This window comes from Schistocerca serialis, chromosome 10 (assembly GCF_023864345.2).
Source record: "Schistocerca serialis cubense isolate TAMUIC-IGC-003099 chromosome 10, iqSchSeri2.2, whole genome shotgun sequence".
Classification (NCBI taxonomy): Eukaryota; Metazoa; Arthropoda; class Insecta; order Orthoptera; family Acrididae; genus Schistocerca; species Schistocerca serialis.
The window spans coordinates 243378994-243397050 of record NC_064647.1 but is presented as its reverse complement, the minus strand read 5'-3'; the positions used below and the strand labels follow the sequence as shown (position 1 = coordinate 243397050).

The 18057-nt window shown below is 40.7% G+C and overlaps 1 protein-coding gene across 3 annotated transcripts in view; it reads right to left on the bottom strand.

The window, feature by feature from the left end:
* The window catches only part of LOC126425119 (mitochondrial 2-oxodicarboxylate carrier-like), an 86785-nt gene that overhangs the window by 9836 nt on the left and 58892 nt on the right, over positions 1–18057 (bottom strand). For all 3 annotated transcript variants that reach the window (XM_050088049.1, XM_050088047.1, XM_050088048.1), the window contains exons 6-7: positions 17302–17421; positions 13503–13684 (exon numbers count right to left, since the gene is read on the bottom strand). In XM_050088049.1, the coding sequence (XP_049944006.1) occupies positions 13503–13684; positions 17302–17421 (302 nt within the window). The remainder of the gene's footprint in view (positions 1–13502; positions 13685–17301; positions 17422–18057) is intronic.

Below are 18057 nucleotides of genomic sequence, written 5' to 3'. Positions count from 1 at the left end.
GTCCGGTCCCAGGTCGACGGGCACGTGCACCTTCCGCCGACCACTGGCGACAACATCGATGTACTGTGGAGACCTCACGCCCCACGTGTTGAGCAATTCGGCGGTACGTCCACCCGGCCTCCCGCATGCCCACTATACGCCCTCGCTCAAAGTCCGTCAACTGCACATACGGTTCACGTCCACGCTGTCGCGGCATGCTACCAGTGTTAAAGACTGCGATGGAGCTCCGTATGCCACGGCAAACTGGCTGACACTGACGGCGGCGGTGCACAAATGCTGCGCAGCTAGCGCCATTCAACGGCCAAAACCGCGGTTCCTGGTGTGTCCGCTGTGCCGTGCGTGTGATCATTGCTTGTACAGCCCTCTCGCAGTGTCCGGAGCAAGTATGGTGTGTCTGACACACCGGTGTCAATGTGTTCTTTTTTCCATTTCCAGGAGTGTATATGTATTCTCCATGGTTATTATAGACGGGTAACGAGGTCAGCTTCGGAAGTATCTGTTGGAAGATTGTCGGGTTTCTAAAAGAGACATATTTGCTCTTCTTCTTGCTAAAGCGAGCTATTAACGTTTGTGCCACTAGCGGGTTATTCGAAGAGAGAGAAAAACTGTAAATGCAAATTAAGTAAGACTTGGAATCAACAGAAAACAGAACATGTAATGGAGATGGATTGAATATACAATTTTCCTCAAAAATAAGGTTTGTGACCCTTTTATTCTAGAGTGAATGACGAATGAGTTTTTTGTCTGAATCATTGATGATTGTCTTGGCCCTGTAATTAGTGGGGAAGTTTCAGCTGTGACGAAGAGAGCCTGCAATCGACAAGTCTTTATAAAATCGTCCAAAAAGGCTTTGGACACATCTGAAATTCAAAATCTGTCGTAAAAGGAACGAATTGTTCAAACGATCGATTTTCCCAACTGAATGCAGGGCTTAACAATAATAATAGATATAAAGATCTTTTACAGCAAGCCAGCCGCTGAATGTTAAGACGAAGGGCTCCACCAGAGATTCTATTGGGCTGGTTTCATGTAATGAAATATTATATTTAAAATCGTACATAGATAAAGGGGAGAGAGAGAGAGAGAGAGAGAGAGAGAGAGAGAGAGAGAGAGAGAGAGAGAGAATGAAATTAGAGAAAATACTCAGAATCCTCCATTAGTATAATTGTTTGCCTGTCTTATCACGGATCAGCCTAAAGACAAAACAGGAGGCCCTTACTTTACGGTACAGATTTATGTGTGAGAGTGAAGGAATCATAAAGGCAACAAATACACATCTTTACAGACAAAACATTACACCAAGTTAGCGGCAAGCTGCATTCCCAATAACATTATATAATTCATTATAATGGCCAATCCGTGACAGGACACGTTTTTGGACGTTGTTAAAATAATTTTGTTCTCTGTTTCATGTGAACTACGACGAGCCAACTTAACTGACGCTTGGAAAAGAGAGGAAATACTCGCAGTCAAATTAAGTGGATCTACAAATAAGAACATAAAACAACACGCTGGGCGCAGAGAAAAGGCCAGATCTACAATTTTATTATTAAAGCTTGCTAGTATAGATGAAGTATACGCTTTTCTATTTAGTATTATTGGATATTTGAACATTGATTAATTGTGTTCATGCTAGATGTAATTTGATTGACCTGCCCCAGTTGCATTTATCTGTATAAGTACAGTAAGAAACTAGCCACAAAAGTACTCTTGTGTGAACGGAGTTACATATAGTGACAGTAGAAGGAAGATATATATATTGACGGTAGAACATTTATATGGTTTTAACTAGGGCAATGTTTAAGATGAGTCAAGCAGAGCAGAGCAGCACGCAACAGCCTTCAGCTGTTAGCACTGATAATAATGATGCAGTAAGAAGTGTTGTAGAACCGATGGCTACAGATAGCGCAATAGAACGCACTGTAGATACGGAGGGACATGTAACGGCAAGTACGCAACATGGATTAGATCCATTAGTCATTATCATGAGACAGATGCAGATGATAACCGAGAGCATGAGCAATATGAATACAAAATTAGCCTCAGTTACTGAAGGGCAGGAAAATTTGAAAACCGACATGAACGCGAAATTAGCCTCAGTTACTGAGGGGCAAAATGATTTGAACGCGAAATTAGCCTCAGTTACTGAAGGGCAAAATGATTTGAATACAAAATTAGCCTCAGTTACTGAAGGGCAAAATGATTTGAACGCGAAATTAGCCTCAGTTACGGAAGGACAGGAAAATTTGAAAACTGAGATTAAGCAGCAGTTACAAGACAGTTTTTCCGAATTAGAGCAGCGGATAGAGGCGAAGACCAAGGAACTTAAAGATCAGGCCGAAGAGACGGAACGAAAATTAACTGCACAAATAGAATTGGTGAAAGCTCAATGTGAGGAATCTACTCACCGCATACGTGTAGAAATGAAGGAGTATGTGGCTATTAAGATAGATACTGTACGGGAACAGGTGGAAATGGTTCCGCAATTAGTACAAAAGCAAGATGCCATGTCATGTGCAATTGCGCAACTTCCTGAATTGGCACGTACGCAGACTAACCTAAAAGAAAGTGTTGAACATCTGACAGAGCGTCAAGACGTTATAGACCACCAAATTAATGTATTAACAGGTAAATTATCCGAAATCACATTAGAAGATAAAAGGCTAATGTGTGAAAACGTTGAGCAAAATGTTAAGGCAGCATTCCAGAGTCTATCTGGCTAACAGGAAGAGAATTTGTTTGCGAAAGGACTTGAGGAAGTGCGACAGCAGTTAGGTGCTGATTTAGAGCAATGGAAACAAACGATAGAAGAGTCGATGCGCGTTTCACAACAAAGCTCAGAACAAATGAATACAGGTCAGCAGCAGAAGTTGGCAGCGACTATAGAGCCAGTTACTGTACATTCGCACACGATACCGACTGGTGTAAGTAACTCAAACATTAAATTGCCACGAGCTAGTTGTTCGCGTGAATTTTTATCTAACAGAGCTTACGAAAGCCTTTGCCATGCCGAAGAAAAAATGATAAAGCATCGGCAATTCCAGATTTTTAACACTGACAAAAGGGGGGTCCATCCAATTGTTTTTATTCGAAGTTTCAGAGGAGTGCTACCCAGAAATTGGTCGGAGTGGCAGAAGATCAGTTTCGTTACAGGATATATACAAGGTTCGGGGGCGATCTGGGCCTCGGACATGACTTCTGTTTGCTCGACATTTGACGATTTTGAGAAGGTGTTTTTAGCAAAGTTCTGGTCAGAAGGGGTACAGGAACGCCTGAGGCAGGAGGTGCTCTACCCAGAGCCTTTCTCCTTTTCAAAAGGAAGCCTTACCCTTGCCAGATATAATAAACATACTTAAGGCAAGACTACCAACCAGCATCCGGACTCAATTGATTTACGGCAACGATAAAGACTTGGAGTCGTTCCTCACGACGTTAGACCATATAGATATTATCGAAGAGAACAACCAGAAAGCCCGTAATAACAGATTCCAATATAGGGAGATAGAACCTCCGCCAAACGATAGGCAAGGGAATGCGCAGAGATCGTTAAATAGTGGAGAAACCCCTCAGAATCTCAATAGTAATACCGGCTATAGTCTTGCGAGGGGCTATCCAAGGAACAACAGAAATGGGAAAAGATACAATCCCGTGTGGGGGAACGAAAGGAATTTCAGACCTCAAGCCTGGAACAATAACAATAATAGAAAGTGGAATCAACCGGGGGGAATGAACTCAAATAACCAACATCAGTGGGGACGGACATCTGCGAATCAACCGGTAATTACCGAAGTGACGGACGATGTCAACCAGCAGGCGAATCAAAATCCAACAAACTTGTAAGGACCCACTCGTGCCCCGGAGGAGCGGTCAACAATTGGTTGAGGGGCAACAGGATATGTGTACCCATGCTAATGTATAATGATGGACGATTACTGGCAGATGAATTGACCGAGGACTTAGAACCCCAAGATGAGGATAAGGAACAGGTGGCAGTAGCCGAAGTGCAAGTCATTTTGGAGACTGTACCTACAGTGGCGGTTTTAGACACAGCTGCAACCACAAATGTTATTTCGGAGGCTCTATTCAACAAGATCAGAAATATAAGACGAGTACCAATTTTTCCAGCTCAAAATTGCAGAATAATAGGCGCCATGGGGGCTCGATCGGCTAACGTAAAAGTGCAGTCACTACTTAGTGTAGAAGTCGGAAATGTAGCAATATTAAGCACATTCCTTGTTGTGAAAAATTTGGTGGTAGATTGCATTATCGGAGTCGACAGCCTACGTCAATACGGATGCAGAATAGATTTTAAAACAGGAAAAATTTGGTTGAATGTAAATAAACAAGAAATTGAGTTGGACTTGTTGAAAAAAGAAAGCCTTACCAGAAAATATAATAGTGGGATCAGTGTGCAAGTAATCAGGACGGCACAAAATTCTAAACAGCACGTAATTAATGAGTTCCAAGTCAAAGGAGATTTCGGTCAATTAGTGCATGAGAAGTTAAATGAATCTGACTGCATTATTGAAGATCAGAAGAAGCAGCTCAAAGAATTATTATTAGCGTATGAAAACGTGTTTGATGAAAGGCTAGGAGTTATTAAGGGATACATATGCCATCTCTACGTTAAGCCGCACGAAACGTATTGTAGAACTTTCTATCCTGTTCCCTGGAGGTTAAAGGCTCAAGTTCAGAAAGAAATAGATCGCATGTTGAAATGGGGTTTGATCGAACCCTCTACAAGCCCATACTGCTCCCCATTGTTGGTCGTGCCAAAAGCAAATGGGACTGTGAGACTGGTACTCGACGCCAGAGAAATAAATAAAATCATAATTCCAGTGAGAACACATCCGGAAAACATAGACGAACTTATACAACGGTTCCAGGATGTCCAATATTTGACGAGCATTGAGTTGCGGAGTTCTTATTGGCAAGTCAAGCGGGATGAGTCATCAAGAAAATATACGGATTTCATTTATTCCGGAAGAAGTTACCAATTTACTGTAGTTCCTTTCGGACTCAACATTAGTGCTGGAATCTTTATAGCAGCTCTAGATTATGCACTAGGCCCAGAACTCAGAAGCAGGATAACAGTGTTTGTTGATGATTTGCTTATTGCATAAAACAACAATTTGACAAATTAATCAAGAGGGTACAGACATACCGTGTCGGAGAAAAGGTACTAGTCAAAAGACATACCAAATCATCCTTAATAAAGAAGAGTATAAAGAAATGGGAGTTATTATATACTGGCCCATACATTATTGTACAAATTCCGAATCCTGGGGCTTATCTGTTAGCATATCCGGGATCGAACAAAATAAAAGGATTATTTTCCCATAACGACTTGAAAAAATTTAATGAAGATTAGTAGATAGGGAGGAATGGTGTTGCGAGGGACAGAGATGAACGCTCGTAAAAACATAACAATAAACTGTGTGTGTAGTGTTAGAAAACTTTAAACTGAAATAATTAATCAGTGACATAGATTATAGAAATAGTGACTAACAATTACTATCGAGTGCTACAAAGAAGATAGTGGAGATAGGCTTCACCTGTGGTTTGGGTGAACATGGAACTTTAGCATTGCTAATGTCATCAAGATTTATAAAGGATCTAACTGACCTTCAAGAAGAATGAAATGTTTCCTGCAAATGACGCTGAATAATCAAAAGAGGTTCCGAGTGAATGTTCATATATAATCTCAAGTGCACGCTTAGATGTGTAAACGTGTGAAAGGATGTGTTGAGGCAGTGAATCGTGAGTGACGGTTAACGCCGCAAAGATAATTTCCCGCGCAAAACAGTTGACGTCGGCGCGAGAGTTAAAATCGATATAGCCGACACAGATATGCTTTGTAAGAGACTCGCATCAAACGTGAGGGTAAACTGATTCATGTTGAACTTTAAAAATAAAAGGTGTTATAATTAGAAGTTAAGAGTTTTTAATTTATTAATGAATGATTAAAGAAAGTAATATTCATAGAATTAGTAGTTATTTAATGGTTCGTGTTCGTTTGGGAATTGTGTTTGAAAATCCATTTCCATATATGTGCATGTATGAACGCCGTATGAATCAGAGAATAAATGAAAGAAGTGAATCCGCATTCCTCAATGCTAATAACTTTTACATTACAGCATTCAAGCGGAGAAATATATGTATTTAGGATAAAAAGTTTTTGAGTATAGATAAATTATATGACTTTTCAAGGAAATGATGGATTATGCCTTTGTATAAAATGAACCACACTTTCCATTATTCGATGATTTGAATCCAAAATCTACTGTAAGTTGCATGAATCCTTTAAATTACGAAGAACAAATCAGTGATAGAAAATGTGTCAGAATTTTTTGGACTTATAAGCAAAACTGGGGATGCAAAGTCAAAAAGAATATTCAAATGAGAGTAAATATGATGATGTTTTTGGCAACATCATAGAATATTCAAATGAGAGTAAATATGATGATGTTTTTGGAAACATCATTAGTTAATGCCTAAATTCCTTGAAGTACGTCGTAAGAAAAAGGATGCATGAAGCCATAAGGATTTTGCTTTCAAAAAGGAGAATCTTGGACGGTGCAACCTAACCAGTTCTCTTACAGGAAGAGTTTCCCTTTTGGTCATTGCTAATTCTTTTGGAATGAATGTTGCATGTGAATTCGAGTATCCCTGTCCCTTCTACTCTTCCCATTGTGGGCCGCGTAGAAGACCGACTACAAATGTGGACGTGGGGGACATGCAAGACCCGGGGGAGTTTTAGCACCGCAAGATATTGTCCTAGGAACAAGATTGTAAAACGAAAACTTACGTTATTTATTGAAAAAAAAAATTTTTTTTTTTGCTAGAGGCACAAATCACTTTTCTCCAAATCGTTATATAAATCGATCCCTATCTTTCCTTTTAGAGATCTATTTCAAAATTATTTTTTTTTCTTCTATAGGCTTTCCTATCTTCTATGTACCGTAGGCTGGGGGTCTAGGCTTAAGAGGTTTTCCAAGGCTTCCCTGCTTAAGAAAGTTCCCGAATGGGTAGACCCCGATAACAGTTGCATGAAAGATCATCTTCCTTGGTTGTGCACAGCAAACATAACACCTAGATGCACGTAAAAGCAATACAACCACAGTACCTGTCTCTTCATTTCTTCCGTTTTCAATATTTCTTTTCTTCGTCTGTCTTAAACACAATATTCTTTTTCAGTCGGAGGACTGACAATCATCACTTCCGGGTTATCCACACTAATAGATAGCTCGCGAAGTGTGTTCGGTAAATCAAAATTGAGCTCACAAACTTCGCTCGCTGCGAGGGGCATTGTAATCTCCCCACGGAAAATTACCCTCTACCACGCAATAATTAATAATGGTCAATCAAATCATCCACATTTATTCGCTTTTGAAAAGCATCTGATCGGATTTTCTAGTAATATATGCGCCGACAGCTCGCCGACACCAAGGTATTTTCCAGTACGTTTGTTCTTTGGAATAACAGAGATACATATATGTATTCTCCATGGTTATTATAGACGGGTAACGAGGACAGTTGTTCTGACAGTGCACCACATAAGTCATTTCATATTGACAAGGAATGCGGTACCCACCCGAATTTTGATAACTAGAGTGTTGTAATGTTGCAAAAAAGACTTTTTATCTCTGTTGAAGAGAGTGAAATAAATAGGTGCCAAGTTCCCATTGAGTCTACTGATGTATCTGCAGACTGGGCCAATGTAAGGTAAATAAGTCATTCTTGGTTTTGTCTTTCTTTCTCAATTATAGTCTCTTCCTCAGTAGTTGATTTTGGCAGCATCAGCCATTTAATTGGTCAAATGGAATAGCTCTTCTTTCAGAGCTGTTGATATTCTTCAGTGAGGCTCTCCTTGTCTGAAGGTGTACAAGCTCTATGGTCCTGAATATTTGGCATGGAATATCTTTCTTAAGGATTGTGTTAGCTCGAGGAATGGAGACATGAGGTCAGCATCTCATCAGCACGCAGCACACCTTGAGATCATCCATACTGTCCTTCTCTGTATGTATTCAATATCTGCTGTCAATGTCATTTGTTATGAGTTCCACACACTTGAGCAGTATTCTGGGATAGGATCCCTAGGTCTCAGTGTATGCGAAGAAAATATTGCTGGCCCTCTTTTTCAACTTCATACCTTGAGCCATCTTCAGCCACCACAAACAAATTTGGTGCAACAGACTTTCAGAGAAAGAGAGCCTCACCGAGCAATTAGAACACTTACGAATAGTGTTCCAGAACAATGGGTACTCTGATTGAAATACTAAGTGGGTGTTGCAATCAAAATGAATAATGCTCGAAAAAGTGCTAGAAAGCATGACAGAGAGAAGCCAAGAATCACTACCTACCTTCTGTTGGTACAATATCTGGAAAGACTGCTGGACTCCTACAAAAACATGGCATCCAGTGTATTTTACTGACGTTAACAAATTCAAAAAGTGTTCTTTGCACTGTTAAAGATGATCTTGGTCCCCGAAAGCCAGGTGCACTGCATGTGAATGTGGCACGCCGTAAGTGGAGCACACTATCAGAACAGTCAAGGGGAATGTAAAAAATGTCAGCAACACAAACTGACAAAACAACCAAACAAATCAGCTGTCGCTAAGCACTGCCTCAAATATAATCATGAAATAAATACAACAAGACCAAAGTTGTGGTACAAATGTCACATTTCTGGGGTGGCACGGTTAAGAAGTCTATTGAAATAAAAATGTTGGAAAACCAAGTAACCGAGACAGTGGTTTCAATTTAAAAGGAGCTTGGGACGCGGCAATTGATTTAGTAAGATCTCGCTAGCCAACATACCCACCAGAGCCGAAATAAGCTGAGATAATGCGTGTTTCGCGGGACATCCTGGAGAGGAGCACATGGAATAACAGTGGGTAAAGTTTAAAAGAACAGCTGACCAGGTACTTGATAGATATGGATCTAGTAGAACAGCTCATGAAGGAAATGACCACCATGGTATACAGTCACTGTAAATCTACTTCTAAAGAAACCGAGACAACTGCATAATAGGTATAAAACAAACCACATGGCTATAGACAGAGAGATGATGCATATAACGTATCTGCCTGTATGAATTCTCCTTATTCACTCCCCCCCCCCCCTCCCCCCTCCCCTCCTCCATGGATGGAGTCTGTGTACCCCACCTGTCTGTGTGTGGAGTTAATCTCATATGAAAGCATGAGAACATTATCCCAATGTTTCCACAACATGTATCTGGAGCGGGACATGGGTACGTGCCAACTGTTCACCTACTGCAACATCAGAAACGGCCTAAAAACCACAGCCAGGCTGGTCAGTTCACCAGCCTTCCTTGTTAATTCACAAGGCAGATTTGATCTGGATCAGGCTCACCTTCCTGTGTCCTGGAAGCAGTGCTTTAATGCGCTTGGCTATCAAGGCAAGTAACTTAATTTCTGAAAAGCATTTGACTCAGTACCACACTCATGCTTTTTACCATAAATATGATCATATGGAACATCAACTGAAATTTGTGACTGGGCTGAGGATTTCTTGGTATTGGTACGAACGATGCAACATCTTATTTCAGCTGGAGAGTCATCAATAACTGTACGAGGTTGTTATAATTAAAGTGCAGCAACTAACAGAGTTTGTGTGGATGATAATTATCATATGGCAGTGACACTTGGTAGACTCTAATGCATTAATACACAACCAACTTTTTCCGAGTGGGGGGGGGGGGGGAGGGGAGGGGAGGGGGGGAAGGAATGTGGGGGGGGGGGGTTGGAATAGTTCAAATCTGGCACGGTGAATGCAAGAAAGATGTATAGAAATGTTTCCATGTGTAACAGGTTAAGAACCGAACATGGGCAGAGAATGTCAAACAGGTGAGAAAGGCATAATGTTGATTTTATTAACTGCTGTCTACACAATTTGTTCTGTATGAGCACCAGAGACATCAACAAGATGCTGATCCATAAAACGACATGATCAACAGTTGCTTGCAGCAGTTCTGGTGGAATCTAAGCAACATATTCCTGTATAATGAACTTCAGGTCAGGTAGAGACTGAATGGGTCCCTGGTAAACACGTTCATTAGATATCCCCAGATCCATAAGTTTCAGGGCATCAGATCAGGTGATCTTGCAGGCCATGCATCTGGAAAACCTCTGGAGATAACACATTCGTAGAAGGCAGATCTTTCACTGGAAAATCGACACGAGGTGTTGCCCCACGCTGCACAAGTAGGCCTCGATAATGTGGAGATATCTTGTCAAGCCCTCTTGATGTACTCTCTTCGAAGAAGAACAGACCGAGAATAAAAACGTTTGTGAATCTAGATCATACAAAAATATACGGCAAGTGCAATGGCTCTTCGTGTACAACATATGGTTTAAAAGTATCAAAATTTGGGACTTCTGCGTATTCACTGCACACTTAAGTGTAAAATGTGCTTTGTCACTCCACAGAATATTACATGGCCACATGTCGTCAACTTGCATCCGTGCCAGACACTGAAGAGCAAATTCAGAACATCAGAACATTGCTGTAGATTATGAGTTTTCAGTGACTGCACCGCCTAGTTCATGTTTTGGTACCAGTATAGCCTAGATCTTGTGCTGGTAACAGTGTAAAACAGGCTGCAAAAATTTCTGCATGTTGGGACTATGGTGTGGACAATTCTCATGACACTGTATAAGCACTAGCACTACGTGGGGAACATGCTGCATGGTCAGTTACCTCGTCAATAACTTCCACCAGGATAGGAGCCTTCCTCTTACAGGTGTCACACAAAGCTTACCCGTGTTTTTAAATTTCATCATCTTCTTTAATCTGTTTAGTGATATCTGGCCTCTCCTCAAGCCCTTCAGTTGGTGATAATCTCTCAATGCAGCGCAGTAATTGCTGTTGTTCACGTAAAACAGTTTCACTGACAGCACACGGTCTCTCTTATCGATAGTCCTACTATTCACTCAACTTGTCAAATGACAGTGTGGATGTCATAGAAACAGTGTACAGCATCACATTTGCACCTGCTGGCAAAAACTGGAATCAATTTTTTCCTCACATAAATTGGGTCTGCATTCACACGTCAGCTTATGTGCAGAGTTTTTCTGCCATGTGACAATTACAGCCCACACTGGACCTCTGTGAATTTCTGCACTTTAATTATGAATATCTGATAGATGTAAGTTCAGGTGTGCCCCAGGAAAGTATGTTGTGACCCTAGCTGTTCATGTGGTATGTGTATAACCTTTCAGACAATATTAATAGTAACCTTTGATATTTTGCAGATGATGAAGTTATCTATAATGAAGTATTGGCTGAAAAACATTTTTTACAAATATATAAATCAGATATTGATATTATTTCACAGTGGTGAAAGAACTAGTGACCTGCTTTACATGTTCAGAAATGTACACTTTGAACTTCAAAAAACAGAAAGGTGTAGTAGCCTATGACCATAATGTCAAATGAGTCATAGTTGGAATTGGTCAACACGTACGAATACCTGGCTGTAACACTTTGTATGGATATGAAATTGAATGGTCACTTAGTTCAGTTGTAGGCACAGCAATGGGCAGAATTCAGTTCGTTGGTAGATTATCAGGAAAATGCAAATACTCTACAAAGGTATTGATTACCAAACAGTTGTGCAACCTATCCCAGAATACTGCTCAAGTGTGTGAAGCTCATAACGAATGGCATTGACAGCAGATATTGAATACATACAGAGAAGGACAGCATGGATGATCAAAGGTTTTTCTATAGTATCTGGCTTTTTCCAGATATTCTACATTGTCACTTGAAGCTCTGCACACTACACTTGTAGCTATTCAAAGCACTCAAGGGAAGAAGATCTGTAAGCTTGACAATGTGCCCGAGTACTGAAACAGAAACGCTGCACGAGCCACCGCGAACATCGCATAAGCCAGCATTATGCAGGGATCTGCTCTTACACAAGTGGCCCTTGTCACGCTAAGTGCATCAGCTGCCTTTCTGGACTACACACACTTCTGATGAGGGCAAACTGTCTGTACATCTGAGACAATATAAAACTATTGAACTAGTTTGGATTCTTATCATTACAGTCAAAAGATATTGGACCTGAATACTGTGGTGCAATTAGTTTTGCAGTAAACCCATTAGCTCAGGAGATAAGATTCTGTAAATCTGGAAATCAAAAATTAATACCTAGCCAGTTTCTTTGTAGCCAATTTTTGAAAATTCTGAGAGGGTATTAAGTTCCTCCTAAAATGTTATATTTTAATAGCTATTTGTTAAATAATTTAAATTTTGGGCACCACTAATTCTTATACTGAGCCATATTTCTGAAATACGTGTCGCAAACATTATAGCCCGAAATTTTCCAAGCACAATGGGGGTTTTACATTTCCAATAGCTCGTATCTTAAGATAAATACCCTAAATTTGAACTGAAATTCAGGGAACACTGCAGATGAAGCTACACTGTCAACAAAGTAATGTCTTGTTTTCTAGAGAAATACCATTATACAAATTATGTTGCACTTGGAATTATTAGTCTTAAAATTAAGTTTGATGGACTTTATATTATTCAATTTTTTGTTTTATTATTCAAATTATCAATTATATGTAATTAAACAAAACAAAGAAGTTGTTAATTCCTGCCAAGGGGCTTATCTATAAATAGTGGGAATCGAAAGCTGACAGGGCAATCAGACAGTGTTTCTGGTTGAATACAGCCTACACTATACATATTGCTGAACACTGTAGTAATGTGTGGCAGGTATGAATACTGTAATAGAATATGAACATTCTATATTACAAAGAAAATAGCAAGCAACCTTTTATTGGGTTAGGAGGATTGTCAGGACATCACCTTGGTAGGTGGTGTGAGTAAATAAACTGACCATAAGTTGTAATTAATTAATTCCAGTGTTTTTTTTTTTCCATACCTGATGTACCACAAATGACGTAATTTTGGAATCTCAGTTCACAGTGTTACCTGACCCCGAGTGAAACGATACAGAAAGGAATGGAAATGTTCCAGTAAAAAATCTGTTACAAGTGTCACTGCATACTACACACAGTATCATGAGAGCATACAGAGTAGGGGAAGATTTAATCTGCTAAACAAAATAAGGGAAGAGGAGTTAAGCTAAGTGAGAGACGAGACTGACAGAAGGGCATTAACAATGGAAAGGCGAGGATGGAATAAAAATAATATCACGAAAAGGATAGATTACTAATTGCCATATAGAGGAGATGTTTAGTCGCAGACAGGCACAAAACACGGAATACTTTTTTAAACATTTTGTATATGCATCCCTACACTTATACAACATTCAATAAACACATTACCTCAGGCATTAATCTATTTGGAGTTTCTTTGTGAAGATCATACATGTTGGATGCATGAAACATTGCACATGGGGAACTTTCCTGAAACTTACGTCCAGCTTTAGGGAAAATATAGCCTCAAAACTGCTCAACAATTCATACTTACTCTGAATAAATAATATAGTTTGTAAGACAAACCTCTCTTCTCTGTAAATGGTTGCCACAGTAGCAAGGGGGGACCGGTATTTTCTGACACCGGGTTCTGGCTGAGGGCCCTGTATTCGAGTCTTTGCAACATCAAATGGATTACTGGCTATGGATGCCAGCGTACCAGCTGCAAAGCCAATGCCCATTATGTGGAACAGGTACAGCGTTTCATCCTGCAGCAGAGAGTAACTTACATTAAATACATACATCAAGTATGTTTTCATTATAATGTGTTTTTCACATGACACACACCTGAGTCTATAAATAGTAATTATAATGTAGTTATTGTGTGTCAGGGATGTTCTACTAGTGTTTACACTGTAAAAGGAAACAGGATTTAAAATAAAATGTTTATTTTATGTTCAGTTTCAGTGTTTTCCATGTGATGCTCTGATATACACACAAGTCTGCCAAAATTCCACCATCCTTCTCATTGGGTATGAGGAGCTCTTTCTGAAATATCTTTGGTTTTGTTGTCATAGTAGCTGTTTCAGCTGTAACTATACTTATTCTGCAGCTCCCTCTTTCAGATGAATTTACTCTAAAAAGGTTTGGTGAACTCTGTTGCTTAAAACCATCATGTAGAACCTTCAGTAGAGATAAATTGTATTGAATTGTCACGTTCTGGTGCTCTGTGCTCTGCACTGTCACAGCTCTCATCTTGTAAAAGAAGCTCATGTAACAACAGAGGGAGGTCCAGGTAACAATCTGGACCACAAGCCTGATTAGACAACAGAGGATGACATCAAGCACAATGCTGAGAATGCGCTCTTCGAGTGATACGATAAACACTGGATGAGGCATTCTGTGGAATTTGTTAATGCAGAGCTTGGAAAATCACTCAGGGAAGAGGTATGTTTACACACAGGTGTGGCCAATGCAGTGCCCAACACTCAGTTGCATTGTATACGTGTCAATTTATGAGGGGTGTTAAAAAAGAAAAGGTACAAAACAAAACTGTGGATGTAATTGAAGCCTTTATTCAAAAGTAATCTCCAGAGGCCCGAACACAACTATCGCATACTGTTTCAACAGCTGAAGGATTCCCTGTTCCCAGAATTTCTGCAGCTGTGATGGGAGCCAGTTCTCCACTGTGTCCTTCAGTTCATTGTCTGAGTCAAAGTACTTCCCTTCAAGATGTTCTTATAGTGAACCAAACATACGGAAGCACGTGAAAGGCGCAGGATGACACGTCTGCATCTTCATCTACAGGGTGACAATTATTGAACTATATGAAATAAAATTGTTATAACTTCTGAATGGTTTGCATTAGGATGTCAAACTACACGGTAGGCTGCGGGGCACGATGTGAATTAGTATGCACTATACGGCTTAGTTTAATTTGGACGGGTTTGTCAATAATCAAAATTGGTGCACTAGGGGGACTGAGAATCCATATTTTGCAATCGAGACGTCTCTTCACTCTCAGTGGGTGACGGTGTGGTGCACAGCGTCCAGTCACGGAATAATTGGTGTGATATTCTTTGATGGCGCAGTGACTACCGAACGGTATGCGAAGGTTTTGGAAGATGATTTCATCGGCATTATCCAAAGTGACCTCGATTTTGACAAGATGTGGTTCACGCAAGACGGAGCCCGACCCCACTGAAGCAGGAGAGTGTGTGATGTCCTGGAGGAGCACTTTCGGGACTGCATCCTGGCTCAGAAGTACCCAGAGGTCACTGGCATGGGCCTCGATTGACCACCACATTCTCCGGATCTGAACACTTGCGACTTCCTTTTGTGGGGCTATAACAAAACCAAGGTGTACAGCAATAGCCCCAAAACCATTGCTGAACTGGAAACAGCCATTCAGGAGGTCATCGACAGCACTGATGTTCCGACACTTCGGCGGGTAATGCACAATTTTGTTATACGTCTGCGCCACATCTTCACCAATGATGGCAGGTGTATCGAACGTGTCATAACCAAAATCTGAAAATCTGTAGAGACGTTTACGTGTTAATAACATGTGTGCATGCCACAATTTGAAACTAATTTATGTTCTGTTTTCATGTTGTTCAATGATTGTCACCCTGTACATCTGTACTCTGCAAACCACATCTGGGCTGTAGGATGGATGCTCAAGTGCTCCCACTCAAAATTGGCCATTACACTTTGTGGACCTCGGAGATGTGTGGACACGTGTTATCGTGGAACAGGATCACTCCCTCTGCGAGCAGCCTCGGCCATTTGGTCTCAACCGATTCCCATAGGCTATGGAGTGTCTCACAGTACATGCCACTGTTAACGGCTCTTCCCAAGCTCAAAGAATTCAATGAGTACCGGACCTCTGACGTCACAGAAGACTGTGAGCATCACCTGCCTGGTCAGGGCACAGCTTTTAATTTTTTAGTGGGAATGACGACGTAAGATTTGACTGCATACTGTCCCGATTTCTCTATGGCTCGAAGTGATGGCAACAGCTCTTGTCACTGGCAACGATCTACTCCAGGAAAGCAGGGTCCTCACGATAGCGGAACAGGTGTTGCAGTGCTCCATATGGAGCTCCTCTTGCGGTCTGTTGCACTTCTTCGGAACCTACTGTGCACACACCTTCCGGTAACCCAACCTATCATGCACGGTCGTCCACACTGTTCCCCATCATCACAATCACCATTCGCATCGAGACAGACCGATCACTTCTCCTCGAGTTGTTCACCTTGTCGATGAGTTTGGCCGTGATTACCGTGTTTGCCTGGCCTGTCACTCAAACACACCTGACCTTCAAGAAAATGGCCACTAAAGATTATCACTGACTGGAAATATGACATCCTGCAATGAATATCGGCTGGTTTAACCCCATTCACAGTGATAAATCTGATATTGCCTCACTGCTCCTCAATCGCTGAATTTTGCAATGTGAACACCACAATGTCCTCACACGCACTGCCGCATCAGACGGACCAGATGGACAGAATACAACTGCCTGCTTCTCACCAGAGTCACGAACCTGTGTGTGTGCACAACCACGGCGGGCACTACATTTGTCCCCCTGGATGTCGCACTACATTTTCCCAAAGAGGCATATGCAAATTCCAACTGGTTTGGTTGTTGCAATGTTTCATACCTTTTTATTTGAGCACTGCGTAATCCCCTCACCACCACCTTTCATCCAGGGTTTACCATACCTCTCAAAGAGTGGAACGCTCCACACACTAGTGCACAGCATTCTCAGCAACGTGCCTGATGTCTAATTGAGGTTACAGTCCAAAATGTTACCTGCACCTACTACTATTATTACATGTGCCTCTTTTCCAAGATGAGAACTGTATTAGTGTAGATCACAGAACACCAGACTGCAAGGATTCAGTACAGTTGACCTCTACTAAAGCTAGCAAGAGCTGCTAGTTCTAAATAGTGGTTTTAACAAGTTACCACACATTTACATAGTTATATTTCTCAAGTCTTACCCCCTGGCTGAATAATACTGACAGTTGCTTGGCACAAACATTATGGCAATTTGGATGCAGTTGTTGTCAGTTTAGGATCCCTGATGATAGTCATGTTCCAAATTCCAATAGAATAAAAATAATCTATATAAAGTGTATAGGTGTTTTTAGAAATGGATCATTTATCAAGAATATGAAAGCTGCATAGTGCTGAGCATCTAAAATGTTACCTACAATTTTATGTAGACTGTATAAATATTTTTCACCACATTCACACCATATATGTGCTCGGCTTTTCACTTTATTAACTATATTAACTTTTAATGAATAGTTTGGAAATTTATACAAATATTTTCATACAAATAGGATTTCTGAGAATGTGGAAACACAGAACTTACAGAAAATGGTCGAAGACGGCTCTTGAGCGACTTAAAGACACCGAAATACACCATATTGAAAATCCCATGACTTATTATAGTAGCAGACATTCCCCTGTTGAGGCCTTCCACACCATAGCCCTGAAAAGAATGTGAGCGTGCTTAATGAATATTTATAACACAAAAATGATCAATTATTGATACAATTATTATATTGGATATAATAGAGGGAAACATTTCACGTGGGAAAAATATATCTAAAAACAAAGATGATGTGACTTACCAAACGAAAGCGCTGGCTGGTCGATAGACACACAAACAAACACAAACATACACACAAAATTCAAGCTTTCGCAACCCATGGTTGCTTCGTCAGGAAAGAGGGAAGGAGAGGGAAAGATGAAAGGATGTCGGTTTTAAGGGAGAGGGTAAGGAGTCATTCCAATCCCGGGAGCGGAAAAACTTACCTTAGGGGGAAAAAAGGACAGGTATACACTCGCACACACACCCATATCCAACCGCACATACACAGACCCAAGTAGTAAATGTCTGCTTGAACCGGTCATATGAATAAAAAAATTTTGCAATCAAGACGGATTATATTATCTAGCCTTTTTCCTAGACTGTTAGTCTAGGAAAAAGGCTAGATTTTGGGAAAGTCACCCAGCACTGCGGGTCAGGGGAGATTTACCGAACGAGATCAGAAGGAAAGACTGATTGTTGGGGACTGTATCGGATGAGATTTGAAAACCTGACACCTTAAAGATGGAAGACAGG